At 41.1% G+C, this 13,965-nt stretch overlaps 1 protein-coding gene across 7 annotated transcripts in view; it reads right to left on the bottom strand.

Moving 5' to 3' along the window:
• PLCE1 (phospholipase C epsilon 1) overlaps window positions 1–13,965 on the bottom strand; it is a 278,460-nt gene that overhangs the window by 51,156 nt on the left and 213,339 nt on the right. For all 7 annotated transcript variants that reach the window (XM_066600696.1, XM_066600699.1, XM_066600700.1 and 4 more), the window contains exons 8-14: window positions 13,226–13,898; window positions 6,113–6,295; window positions 3,967–4,084; window positions 2,142–2,298; window positions 1,641–1,763; window positions 1,416–1,552; window positions 246–484 (exon numbers count right to left, since the gene is read on the bottom strand). In XM_066600696.1, the coding sequence (XP_066456793.1) occupies window positions 246–484; window positions 1,416–1,552; window positions 1,641–1,763; window positions 2,142–2,298; window positions 3,967–4,084; window positions 6,113–6,295; window positions 13,226–13,898 (1,630 nt within the window). The remainder of the gene's footprint in view (window positions 1–245; window positions 485–1,415; window positions 1,553–1,640; window positions 1,764–2,141; window positions 2,299–3,966; window positions 4,085–6,112; window positions 6,296–13,225; window positions 13,899–13,965) is intronic.

The following is a 13,965-nucleotide window of genomic DNA, read 5'->3' as shown; positions in this document are numbered from 1 at the left end:
GATTAGAGAGAACTGTAAATATGCACATATAAAATGTATCTACTAATGACCCAATGCTGAAAACTTTAAATTCTAATGTACATCCTATAGATCTGCATGGACTGAGTGATATTTAAGAGCAGGGCTGATTAGAACCTCTATATGAATAATGTTTCATAGAAACAGATCTGATACAGCTGTAACAACTGAAGGCCTAAATACTCAACTCCAGGGATCTCTTCTGAAAATGTATTGTAAAAACTAACCTGTATAATGCTGAGGACTTCATCGTAACTGTAGTATTCGCCTTGAGAATTGACCAAGAAGTCATTAAACTGCAGAATTCCCATCCCAAATATTCCCAGGGACGTGCTTTCCACTCCAGTGCCATTGGTTACAATGCTGGCAGCAGCAATAGCGTCGGAAATTTGTCTCTGATTTTCAGACAACTGTTGTCTACTTCGAATGAACAAACCCAAGTCTGACACATTCCGGGTCAACAAATCTACAATATGAAAAATAAACATACAAGATGACCATCCTTTAAGACTCGTGTGCATACAAGCTATGAGAGAATGCAGAGCGATAAACTCTCTAACAGTATGCCAGCTTTTTAGTAAATGTATGTGAATATGTATTACATATAAAGCAGCATGTTATGCTGGATAGTAGGCCTTACAACATTTAAGGCACACGTTTTATGGATCAATACCTTTAGAGAACACAAAATTTGAAAATTCTTTGTATCCATTAACTATTACCATGTTTACCTGAAAATAAGACACTGTCTTATATTAAGTTTTTGCCTCAAAAGAGGCACAGTGTCTTATAATACTTACCTAGCAGCCGGAATTCAGGTCCCTTACGCTGGTCTCTGTCGCTGCTGCAGGCTTCCGTGCCCTCCTGCATGCCGACACAGCAGTTCTTCCTGGTAGCAGGGCTTGACTACCCCGCCTCCAGCAAGCTGGTGCTCTGATTGTTTAATTGAGCATCGTGTCAGCCAATGAGAGCCGGCGCTCGATTAACCAATCACAGCCATTCATTGAATGACATCATTGAATGGCTGGGATTGGTCAATTAAGCGCTGGCTTTCATTGGCTGACGCGATAAACCAATCAGAGCATTAGCTTGCTAGAGGCGGGGTATTCAAGCCCTGCTACCAGGAAGAACTGCTCTGTCAGCGTGCAGGACGACACGGAAGCCTGCAGCAGCGCAACAGCCCAGATCGAGGGACCCGAACGCCGGCTGCTAGGCGAGTATTGTTTTTTGTATTTTTTACATGTAGGGTAGCTAGGGCTTATATTTCAAGCCCCCACTACACCCCCTAAAAATCAAGGTAGGGCCTATTATTGGGGTAGGGCTTACTATTGGAGGAAAACAGTATCAGATATATTAGAGGGAACTCCTATAAATAAATTAAATGGGTAAATACGAACCTAAATCTGGCTGCACGCCACAGACATTTTCATCAATTGTCAAATTAGTGTAAAGAGGAATGGACTCTGAACCCAAACGACTGCAAGCAACGGCATAGATATCAAAAATGTCTTTGAGGTCTTTGCGACTTCGTACACTGAAAATACAGAAAATAAATAAGATTAAGAATATAAACTCCTCGTCGTTCTCACTGCATTTCTGCAAAGGTTCGTTGATAATCTCACCTAAAAGATTTGAAAAGCTCTACAAACTCCACAAAGTTCATGTTGCTATCAGAAACCATAAATGATTGAAAGCCTTTCATCCCACCCTTAACTCGTCCGTGCCAACTCGAACTGCTCCATGTGCTGAAGAAAGAGGAAAAGAATTATGTTCATTTTACTACAGAGAAACGTGCGCCAATTTGTGCATTTAAGCAATTTTCCAGTAAATTAAAACACTTAAATGAAGTTTAATTTCTTGATTTATGATTTAAAGTATACAACGCAATGTGACTTTTGGCAGAAACATTAAACAGACTCAAGGTAAAACAATTTACTGCCAAGAAGGAGCTTAAACAAAAACCCTGTGATGATTTTACAGCTATTGAAGAAATGCAAGTGATTTACAACCAATGAGCTCGGAAAGCCCATTTTGCGCCATAAATATGAACACCGTATAAAATATAATGCAGTTATTTTCCACTATCTTGCTGTAAAAGGGTGAATTAAGGTCAAGAAACCTACGCGGAAGGGGGTTTGTTGGAGCTGGACAAAACAGGTGAGGACGCAGGCCTGATAGGCGTCGTTGACCCAGGAGCCAAGCTGGGAGATCCAGAAGCAGACACCGAATGAGCTCTTCTTGAAGGAAGGGTGTGAGATGAGGGGAAAGCAGGATTCTGATCTGTCATTAGCAAGATAATTAAAGAGAGCGTGAAATCAGTCACAACAAATGAAAACCTGAACACCCAATCACAAATTATCATGTACCGAAAAATCTTAAATGTCGCACCCAACTATATCAAATGAGGTCAACTTCTTTCAAAAAGGAGTGGTAGAATGGACAACTTCTATCATAGTTTTCAATCTCGTTGCTCAAGAGGTCTTTGCAATTCTCCTACTTTGGCTATACAATGTGGCACAACAGGGGATTTACTGTGATGACACGTCTTACTTCCTCTTTATGCAATTTAAGGTTTTATTTCCTTTCGCAGGTGCTGCTTGGCATTGAGTGCTCAGCTTGCTCTCAAGCAGTACTTCCATGTTGTTTTCAGGCTCTGTTTTGGATAGCTCTTTTTCATCATTGCAATCATTCATTGCATTTATTGTGCAGGTAATTGACTACAAAAATAACACTAAAGGCCCATTTACACGTAACGATTATCACTCAAAATTTATTTAAACGACCGAAAATGAGCAATAATCGTTACATGTAAATGCAGGCATGGGGCACTTTTGGTCTGAATGATGATCATAAGGTGAACTTCAAATCCATTGTTCAGCCATAGAGAGATAGCATGCTGTGTTCTCCGCGGGATTCAGAAGATTACATTGTATTCAGCTGGCAGCCCCAAGGAGAAGAATGAAGCTGCTTGCACAGCAGGGCGTGTGATTAGTCACATACTGGCCTCTTCAAACAGCTCTTGGAGGCCTATTTACATGCAAATGAAGAGGATAAAGTGTTAATGGACATTAGTGTCCATTAACACTTTATGTAAAAAGATCGCTAAAACTTTCAATCTTTTAATCATTTGAAAGATTATCTTTGTGTGTAAATGGACCTTAAAACTCTGTAGACATGAAGGTTGGCCCAAATTCACCGCACAATGGACACAGGTAACATCTGACAGAATCCACTGACTTATAATGGGGTTTGTCAGGTTACACTAAGGTGTTTAGCATTTTGTAGAGGAAAATAATGCCGCATGCAGCACTATTTTTCTTGTCAAAAACCACGGGATCTGCAATGGAGGCTTATTCTTCTTTCCAAACTGTCAAGCTAGATTTAGTAAGTACAGTGCAATTACTATTATTTAGGGTTTCTTATACACGACAATATTCTGAAAAATATTAATATTTTAAGTATAACATGAAACTATTGTATACAGTTGTATCATTATAAGGGCTAGTTCACATGAGTATTTCAGCCACGTGAATACGCTATGTATCTACGTGACTGAGTATCGCATCACCCTGCATATTCTGACCCTTCCTGCAGGTTTTTGTGCATGTAATACGGATCGTATTTATGCGTGCAGAAGAGCCCATTGTTTTGCTGCTTAAATACGCAGTAAATATGCAGGTTTCCTGTGTATTCACTGCATATTTACGCTGGCTTATTTACTTGAATGGCCTGTTTCGGTGCGTAATACACACCAAGATAGGGCATGCTTTGTATTTTTTCATGCAACTGTAAATTGCGTGTAAAAATACACACATGTGAATGAACCCACTGAAGTCATCGAGTTCTCTTCACTGCATAATACACTGTGCAACCTAGACCTAACGCTTGCTCTCAGTTATAGACTGTTCTGCATGGTAATCAGACAACACCGGCAAACAGATTTCAGACCTTGCTCTTCCTGTTCATCAGTTTCTGGAGGATCTGAACCACTCCTGCTTCGGCTTTCTTTGTAGCTTTTACTTTTCCTTGTTGCCATCTCATCATCAGCAGCATCACCACTTTCACCCTGTAACGGTATTACAGAAATCATTTCCGGCGAGCACAGAAGGGCTTATTTACTAATACTGCCTAATAGTACGACAGTGCAAACTTAGACATAGTCTATAAATGTGCTGGACTTATCACAGTAGCTCTGCTGAATGATAAATCTATCAAATGCTAAGACTATCTAGTCTAACTTCATACCGACTTTTAGTGCGCATTTCCACAAGTGTATTGTGGGTTTTAGACGTGTAAGTACGCTGTGCAAAAATGCAGCGTATATATGCAATTGTGTCTGTTTTTGCGCAGCGTATTTATGCACTCCGACATTTCAGCATTTAAATACGCACAAAGATAGAATATGTCGCGATTTGTTTTACGCGACCGAAATATGTCGCTAAAATACTCAGATATGAACGAAACCATTGAAATCAACGGGTTCTATTCGCGGGAATTACACACGCAAAAAAACATGCGTAAATTCGCAGCGTACATATGCTCATGTGAATCGGTCCCTAGTTGGCTTCTTTTATGACAAAACTTGTGCTTTTTTGTACAATTTTTGGTGCAATCTATTGGATTTAGGCCATGCCCCCTTTACTACTACACATCATCCCCTTTGTCAGTCCCAGAAAAAGTAGTGTCTAGAACACATTATAAATGGGGCACAAAACATGTTTGACAGTAATATGGCGCCATTTCTGCCAGAAAACAGCCACATTTTCAATAGTAAATAAACCCACTATGAGTCCTAAACCGGTTTGCCCGCTGGCACCAGGACTGTTGGATAATACACCGCCCCTTCAACAGAATAATGCCATATTTAAACTGTAAGTGCCGTGTTAAGGTTCCATGTGGAATTGTTCTTTTGAATGGGGTATATTAACCCTTTCCAATCCAATTTTGGATTCAGGGTTTCCTAGGGGGCTTTCTCTTCCTGCCATTATACAATGGCGCCATCTGCTAGCTAGAGCCAATACTGTGGTATGGGACATGCTGGAGAGGCCCCCGACAACAGAGCTGCCAGTAATAGACAGTAAGAATACCCTGCCGGACGTCTTCTGACATCGGAGCTATACAGCCTTGAATCAGAATGTCTTCAGACGTCAGACAGACAGTGGATTGGAAAGGGTTAAACACCTTTTATACGGTTAGGAAAATATCTGTGCAAATACATCTCATATGAATATGACAAATAGGCCAATTTATGTTAAAAAAAACAACAACACAGATCAAGCAAATGTTTTTAGTAGTCTAGGTAGGACAGATGAATTAAGGCAGCATAGGTAGCTGCCAATCTAAATGTAGTCTCAGATATTCTTTTCCTACATCCAGGAGATAAAAAAACAGATCCTAAATCTAGTAACTAAATAGTTACCATTTCCAGTGTCTGAAACATTATACTCTGTGGACTTTGGCTACAAAGTTTGAAAAGTGTGCTGTGAAGAAAATAGCAATTCACAAAACGGAGGAGAAGCATTATTTATCCTATGACCTGTACGTCAAAGGGGACTTGGAACAGGACATTAGTATTCATGAACCACATTAGACCCATCGGAATACAAATCTAATTTTATTATACGGAGCCTCATCAGCATCCAATAAGGATCTGCTTATTAGCTAGCTGCAGAGCCGTGGATATAGACTCAATTAACTAAATATCCAAAAAGATTACACTGTGAATGAAGATCTCCATGAAAGCCCTTGAGGTATAACATTAGCTGAGATGCATTGTACTGTAGAAGCAGAGCGTTACTTCCACCGTTCTTGAATGAAGTACCCCATGCTAACGATTGTAGCGGAGGACAATCACTAGTCCGGTAGGGTCGCTAGTGCATGCGGAGGATATATAGAATAATCAGTAATGTGTTGCTATAGGAAGTAATAGTCATGAAAAGCATTGGCTGTGTTTAGTGTATGAGCTTGAAACCAAAAGTGTAGACTAAAAAAAACTAGAATTTGCTGCCATATTGAAACCAGAAAGGAAAGATGAAAAAAAATGGAGCAGAGGAATACAGTAATGACAATAGGATGAAACAGCGTAATGTTCTACCCTCATAAGTACTTTCTTCTTTTTCTTGGCTGCATTGATCCCCAGAGTATTGTTGCGCTGCACGTTGGGTTTCTCCGTGCTTTTAGTTAGTGTTCCCGTGCTTGTATTCTTTGTACTCCAGCGTCTTCCTCCAAATAACTCAATAGCTTGTGCCAATGTTGGTCCTTCAAATCTGTTATCCTCCTAAATTTATGAAAAGAAAATGCCATGCGTTAGAGAAGAACGTTCATGTCTAAGATAACCACTATTTATTTTACTGCATTCCATTCATTGTCTTCAGTATGTGAGTAATGCGGCAAGATTGTATTTCTCAGCCTATTGTGTTTCATGGTGAGGATTGCTGTACGTAGATGTACTGTCGCTGTAATCATTTCTTTCCCCTATATGATTCCAGATGGAAGGGGGAATTTACAAAAAATTCTTCACGTAGATTAGGATGTACTAGAAGTGTATTATTCACTGTAACCAGTCCATGTGGTTTTGGAACACTGGATACCTAATGGATCCCCCCCTATTGTGTGGGGGAACATTGTAGTATGGTACGAAGTTATAAAGCCATTGTTTTGTCCACGTATTAGATGTGCTTCCAAATTGTAGCATCTGCCACCGATCACATTGGGGCAGATTTACTCATAATGCCTAATGGTTAACAGTGGAAACTTAGACAGACAGTCTTAGGCCGAATGCACATAGGTGGAAATTCCACAGCGGAATTTCCGCCATTGAAGGCTGCCATAGGATTGCATTGTTTATGCAAACCAGCCAGCACATCCGCAGAGCGATGGAGTCGGACAGGTAAGCCAGAGGTCACTGCAGGGGCACAGGGTCGCATCCCGCTGCAAAATTCTCACAGTTGGAATCCGACCTGGCCATTTGCATTCGGCCTTAAAATGTGCCGGGTTTATTACAATGACTCTGCAAGACTTTAGATTGTCTAGTCTAAGTTTATGCCCCCTATTGGTTGGCTTAGTTTACGCCAGATTTAGTGCCAAGTGTTTGTGAAAATTCGCCATCATTTTTGGTGCACAATGTCGAAATTAGCCAATGCAGCCTTTCAACAAAACAGCACCCTTTTGTCAGACTACGGTGACCAGAAGTGTCCAAAAGTGGCTAAGACAAATCATAAGTGTGGTGTAAAGCATGCAGGACAGTCCTCTGACGCAATATACATATATGAAAACTGCAGATTTTGTAATAGTAAATCTGCTCAGCTGTTTTCACTTCAGGTGATTTATAGAATAAAGGGAAGTTAAAGGGAACTTATCAACACTTCCGAGCATGGCAAACCATCAACAGCTACAGATTACTGAGCTGGGGTTATGGAAGGAAGTCCGGGCTGCTGAGACGGTCTGGTCCGCCCACTGGACCGGTCCGGTCGGGCGAAATTTGCAGCAATTTTAAAAGGTTTCTTGAGTTATGCCGTCTGTAGATACTGTAACCGGATGACATCTGGAACCAGCTCTACCTTAGTAATCTGTAGCTGTAGGCAGATTGACATGCTTGGAAGTGCTGTCAGAGGGCCTTTAAATTCATTATATTGCAATAGTTAGGTTTTGTAGTCGGTCCTATTCGATAACTGATTATATAACTTGCTGTTAGGATCTTACTGCCTCTATATGGAATAGTAATCTCAGGCACACAACCTGCTTTATTATTGACAATATTGCTATAGGCCGCTGAACTGCTGCATATGTAGTCTATATAGTCGTAGACTCTACACTCCCCGGGTATCTACAGTACATAACAGTAACAGTGAGGGCCTGTGGTGTCCCTGTGGGTTTCTAAGGTCAGTATTCAGGCAACTCCTGTCTATAAAGGAGAAAATAAGAACATATAGTGTATCCTATAATGCAACTATGTGTAGGCCCAGGTTACAGAAATGTGCAGCAAAGTTACACAAGCTTAGTGAATGGGGTTTGGAGAAATCCAATTGACATGTTGCGGATAAAGATCTACAGTGTAAATTGACTTCGGATTTTATACCCATTACAAGTCCATTCATGCTGTGGATTTTCAGCCCGTCAAACAAAGGAGTGAAATGTGCACAAAAGTGTGCGTGCTACATGCAGATTTTGGTGTGAATCCGTAACTAAACTTCCTGCCGACTTTCCAGAATAAGCTGTTGTGTATGTATATGAGGAATAACACTATATATGGCCATTGTATTCTGCGTTTTTCAGCAGTTTATCATTTTGCACGCTCTACTCATCAGAATTTTCTGAGCTGAGCTCCAGAGTTGATGGTGACTAACTGCTATAATGTCTTCCACATAGCAAAGACACAAAAGAGTAGATTCCTGCTCCCCTAACTTTATCTCACTAAGCAGCAGCAATAATGAGGACATTACACAGCAGTACCGAGCAGTGTAGCTGTGATTGCAGCACTGTGGTGAGATAAACCACTTACCAGATGCTGCAGCTGTGTCTCTATCTATGTCTCTGTTCCTCCAACAGCTCCTTTCCCTCTCCAAAGCGACAACTGTAATGTGGTCTCTCAGTGTATGGATTGTTGTATGCATATGTAAATTCAGAGTGAATGGTTAGTACAGGAGGCAAGGGGAAACGGAGAGGAGTCTGATAAGTGGTAAAAGAAGCATTATTCTGTATTAGGATTTATTACAGTTTTTTATCTTCGCTTGGAAAAGGAAAAAATATTAACATTTAGGTTTTCAATATAACTGTCTTTATTAAGAGTTCTCTAAGCTAGTTTACTCCATGGCTGATCACGTAATACAGGGATCGGCACAGCAACTTGGGTCATAAATGAGGGTCTCGGATACATTTCCAGAGATCCCTCAAGTGTCGGAGATTGATTGGAAACTCGCAGGCAGTTGTTTAGGATTGGTACATTGTTGTTGGAGGAATGATAGCTTTTTATGGCCATAGACTCATATCTCCCCCTCTATTTATCCTTATATCCTGTAAGGTGTGTGGGTGAGGGTTTTGGTTCCTTTTTTAACCCTTCTCCCTGTTAGGATGTTTTTATTAGGGTAGTCGTACTAAGAGCCATGATACATAGGAAAACTCAAAGTTGGGTTTAGAGAAGTACAATTTTTGGAGGCACATTTAATGGAGGTTGATACTGTTTGAGATTCAGCCATCTAATCACCTGTGGTATCTAATAACTAGATTGGGTTCTGACGTAATAGCGGATATGTTAAATGCTAGATATTTGAAATATTGATTGTCAGAAAAACTGTCTATTTCTAGTTTTGTTAAAAGAAAACATGTTTTACATAAAAATTGATTAAGCATAAACGAGGGTCTGGAGCAAAGGATCCCCTTCACAATGTCCATGTGCCAGCCTTGACGAGCAAACTCCTCTTATGGGTTGTCGGACAGAACCTAGATCAGAGCGACAGCATACTATGCTTGTTGTAGCTCCATAAAGGATCGTGATGACAGACTAGCAGCTCTGTCACCGAGTTGGTGCAAGAACACAATTTACAAGTCCGGCAGGCCTGCAAGTTTGTAACCACACAGAGTATATAGTAAAATGTGACCTCACCACAATTTGACTACACTTTGTAACCCCATTAAAGGCAAGTATGGAACCCCTCTGGTTTGGATTTTATTAGCATTCTAAAATATCTAATACACAGAGAAAAAAATTAAAGAATCAAGTCCATAGTTTTGCCATGACATAATCTTCAGAAATCTAAAGACAGTGCACAGCAATGGGTGACACGTGACCAGGGCACGATGTTACTGCGTGCCGCACTGCGAGATACGGCCGTGTGAGTCCAGCCTAAAGGCTGCTATAAACCATAACATAAAAGCCAACAGACGAGGTTAGAATGCGGTCATTTCACCGCTGGATGGGTTCATCTTTTTTGCACGACTAATATTGTATGCGGCTGTGTGTAAGATAGGAGTATTACACTACACACTTCTATAAAATACTTTTTTGGTCTACGGACGTTTGTCAGGTGATCGTTCTGAAGTTGGGAATATCTGCAGCCCCAATCCAGAAAATAACTACAATGTTTCTAGTAAAACATTTCTAATCAGTAAGATTCTTAGACTGGGTTCACACTTTTTTTTTTTTTTTTTTCGTCGCGGCTGCGCTCTCTTCTATGGGAGCGCCGGCCGCAACGGAAAAGCAAGCGGCTGGGCCGCTTCAAAGCCGCGGTGGTTCTCCCGGCGGAAATCTCACGGTTTTTGCTGTGGCCAAACCGCGAGATTTCCGACGGGAATCCTTATACTGTTCCTTCAACATACAATATGATTGTGACCACAACATACATCGCACATGTACATGGATTGGATTGCTGTTAAAGGAGGCATCCACCAATGACCAATGTTAGGTATGGGAGTCTAACACAATGTCTGCCTATGGCAGAACACAAAAAGGGATATATCTCACCATTATACACATAATCACCTTCACTCATCACTAGAGATGAGCGAGGTACTCACTAAGGCAAATTACTCAAGCGAGTATTGCTATTTTCGAGTACATGCCCGCTCATCGGCGGGGGGCGGCGGGAGAGAGTGGGTAGGAACGGGGGGAGAGATCTCTCTCTGTCCCCCAGCTCCCCCATGCTCACTCCCGCAACTCACCGTTCAACCCCGCCAGCCCCCGAATCTTTTGAGACGAGCGGGCATGTACTCGAAAATGGCAATACTCGCTCCAGTAATTTGCCTTGGCGAGTATGCTTGCTCATCTCTACTCATCACCCATTAAAATAGACAGCAGATTTCACAAATAGGTTGTGTGAGCAAACCCAACAATCCACCACTCGCTGATTTTAATGGGTAGAATCCCTCTTCAACACTGATGATTTTTCACATACAACACCAGTGAAAACTCTGGACACACCTTTTCATGCATTTTTTTTTGCTTTTACATTGTAGATTCAGAGTGAAGGCATGAAAACTATGCAGAAACACATATGGAATTAAGTAGTAAACAAAGAAAAAAGTGTTAGACCGCATTTACACTGACAGATGATCGATCGCTCAAAAGTCACTCAAACGACAGTAGCTAAGTAGTTACTTAAGAGCTGTGCAGGCGGAGCGGGACACCAGCGCTATCGCTCGGCGAACAATACAGCTGTTTTACATAAGCAAACAGCTGTATTGTACTCCGTGATCACAGGTCGCGTCCCGCTGTGAACTACTAGCGGGACACAGGCTGTAAGATTCTTATCAGTGCTGCCGACTGTGATAACAGCCCCATTCAAGATAACAGCTCCATTCAAGAAAAGTAGAATTGAGCGAGGAACGACTCGTGCACGAAAACTGCACGATGTCCGTGGATTTAGATGCAACAATTCTCGCTTAAAAGACGGCTTTGAGCGAATTTTGAGCAAGAATCATTGGGTCTAAATGGGCCTGGATAGACCATGATATATTTTAGATTTGTCAAATTAGGCCCCTTTTGCATTGATGATAGCTTTGCACATATTGAGCATTCTCTGAATGCTTTTCAATTAACAGACATGCCTTGTCAACAGTTAATCTGTGAAATTTCTTGACTTCTTAATGTGTTTAAGACCATCAATTGTGTTGTGCAGAGGTTGAGTTGGTAAACAGTTCCATACAGTGTTTAGCCCTATTCAACTACTGTTCTAATACACATTATGGCAACAACCACTCAACTAAGTAATGAGAACTGACAACCCATCATTACTTCAAGACATGAAAGTCAGTCAATCCAGAAAATTTCAGGAACTTTGAAGGCATCATATATTTGACCATCAAATGCTGTGATAAAACTGGCTCTCATGAGGACCACCACAGGAAAGGCAGACCAAGAGTTACATTTTCTGCGGAGGATACATTCATTAGAGTTACCAGCCTCAGAAACCGCAAACTAATAGCAGACACATCCCAACATCAACTGTGAGAATTAGGCCTTTATGGTCAAATGGCTGCAAAGAAGCCACTACTGAGAAACATGAAGAAGAAGAGAATTGCTTGGGCAAAGTAACACAAGAAATGGACATTAGACCAGTGAAAATATGTACTTTGGTCTGATTATTTCAACCGCCATAAGGTGAGCGGATGGTTTCTACATATGTGGTTACCACCAGGAAGTATGTGGTTACATACCAGGGTGTGATGGGGTAGGGGCTTTATTGAAAGCCTCAAGACACAACGTATTCAAGGTACATTTAACCAGCATGGGCTTGCACTTAGTGGGACCATCATTGGTTCTTCAACAAGACAATGAGCCCAAATACACCTCTAGGCCATGTAAGGGCTATATAACCAAGTTATAACCGAGTCATAACTTGTTGTATCAGATGACATGGCCTTCACAATCACCAGACCTCGGCCCAAATGAGATTATTTTGGATGAGTTGAACTGCAAAGTGAAAAAAAGCATCCTACAAGTGCTCAGCACCATAAGCAATGTTTTCAAGACTGTTGGAAACCCATTCCAGCGGAGTACCTCATAGAGCTGACTGAAAGAATGCCAAGAGTGTGCAAATAGGTCTTCAAAGTAAAAGGGAGCTAGTTTGCAAAATCTAAAATATATTCTGGTCTGACTCTTTTTTTCGTTCACTACTTAATTGCACATGTGCTTTTTAATAGTTTTTATGTCAATATGAATCTACAATGTAAAAAAAAACACATAAAATAAAAAATGTGTGTCCAAACTTTTGACTGGAACTATATATTTAAAATTAATGTTGTAGAAAAACAAAAAGTAACTGATAAATGATTGGAGGCACATTTCATGCTTTCATGGGGCGAATTCATGTGTGATTCTATATCATGTCAAGATGCATATCTGCGGCATAAAATCCAAGGGTCTGCCTCTGTTTTTTGACGGGTATTCCCTTGCAAAACTGCGTTGGACTTTTCTCTCTCAAATAAGCCAAGAGCTAAAAGCCCATAAGTAAACATCACAAGCCGTTCTGATATTGCGTGCTCTGATCTCGGCCAAGCACCTCTGGGGCTATAAGACATACATGGCGTATCCTATGGGTATGCCATAAAAGGTCTCAGAAGGGAATACTATTTTAAGTAAAACAGAAAGTCATTCCTACTAGTTTATAAAAATACATAATAATGCAAAACGAAAACTATAATAAGAACATCCTACCACCACTTATGCCATCAACTAATACTTCCTTTATCAGTAGAGAGAACAGGAGTTTACCTGGTAAAGACTAACATATTGCTTCCGCAACCACTGCAGTCTCTGATCAGGGAAGTTTCTGATCTTCCGTACAGCTTTGGTTAGCTCCAGCAATCCATCATATATCGACTTGGCTGTGTATTTTGGCGCTACGAAATGCAACAACTTGTTGTCAGTAGTGTGAAGTCCAATAAGCAGTGTGACACCGTTTTCTTCCAGGTTCATGTTACATAGTTTGTTTTGAACACACACAGTGTGCATATCAATGCCCGGATGCCCCATGTAAACAGCCTTCACCGAGAACAGGTCCAAGACGCCTTCTGCTAGTCCATTCATTCCAGCATTGCCAAGAAACTGAAATTTCATCTCCGCAGCATTACCCGGGGCGCCCAATTTATTCTTAGCACTTGCGAGACAAGTGGTGGAAGGCTTCGTCCAAGTCAGAGTGCTATTATCTGGCTGAAGTTGGAGGAAACATCGAACAGAACCGTGCGTCTCTTGGTCGTAGCGGATGACCGTTACGCCTTGCTGAAGACATTGGTAGACATCGGCTCTGATCGATAGCACGTACCAGGGAATAAGCTCTGTACCGTGGCTGAATGCTTTCTGCTGCTCCTCAGAACCGTGCAAATCATACTCCTTGGACTGATCAAAAATATCACTCTCGGAATCGGATAAGTCTCCCATGATAAATCTACGGAGAAAGAGAATTCCATTAAGTCATCAGTAATACAACTCGCCATTGACATTTCATTTTAAAC

Source organism: Eleutherodactylus coqui, chromosome 4 (assembly GCF_035609145.1).
Source record: "Eleutherodactylus coqui strain aEleCoq1 chromosome 4, aEleCoq1.hap1, whole genome shotgun sequence".
Lineage (NCBI taxonomy): Eukaryota > Metazoa > Chordata > Amphibia > Anura > Eleutherodactylidae > Eleutherodactylus > Eleutherodactylus coqui.
This window is presented reverse-complemented; position numbering and strand designations above follow the sequence as displayed.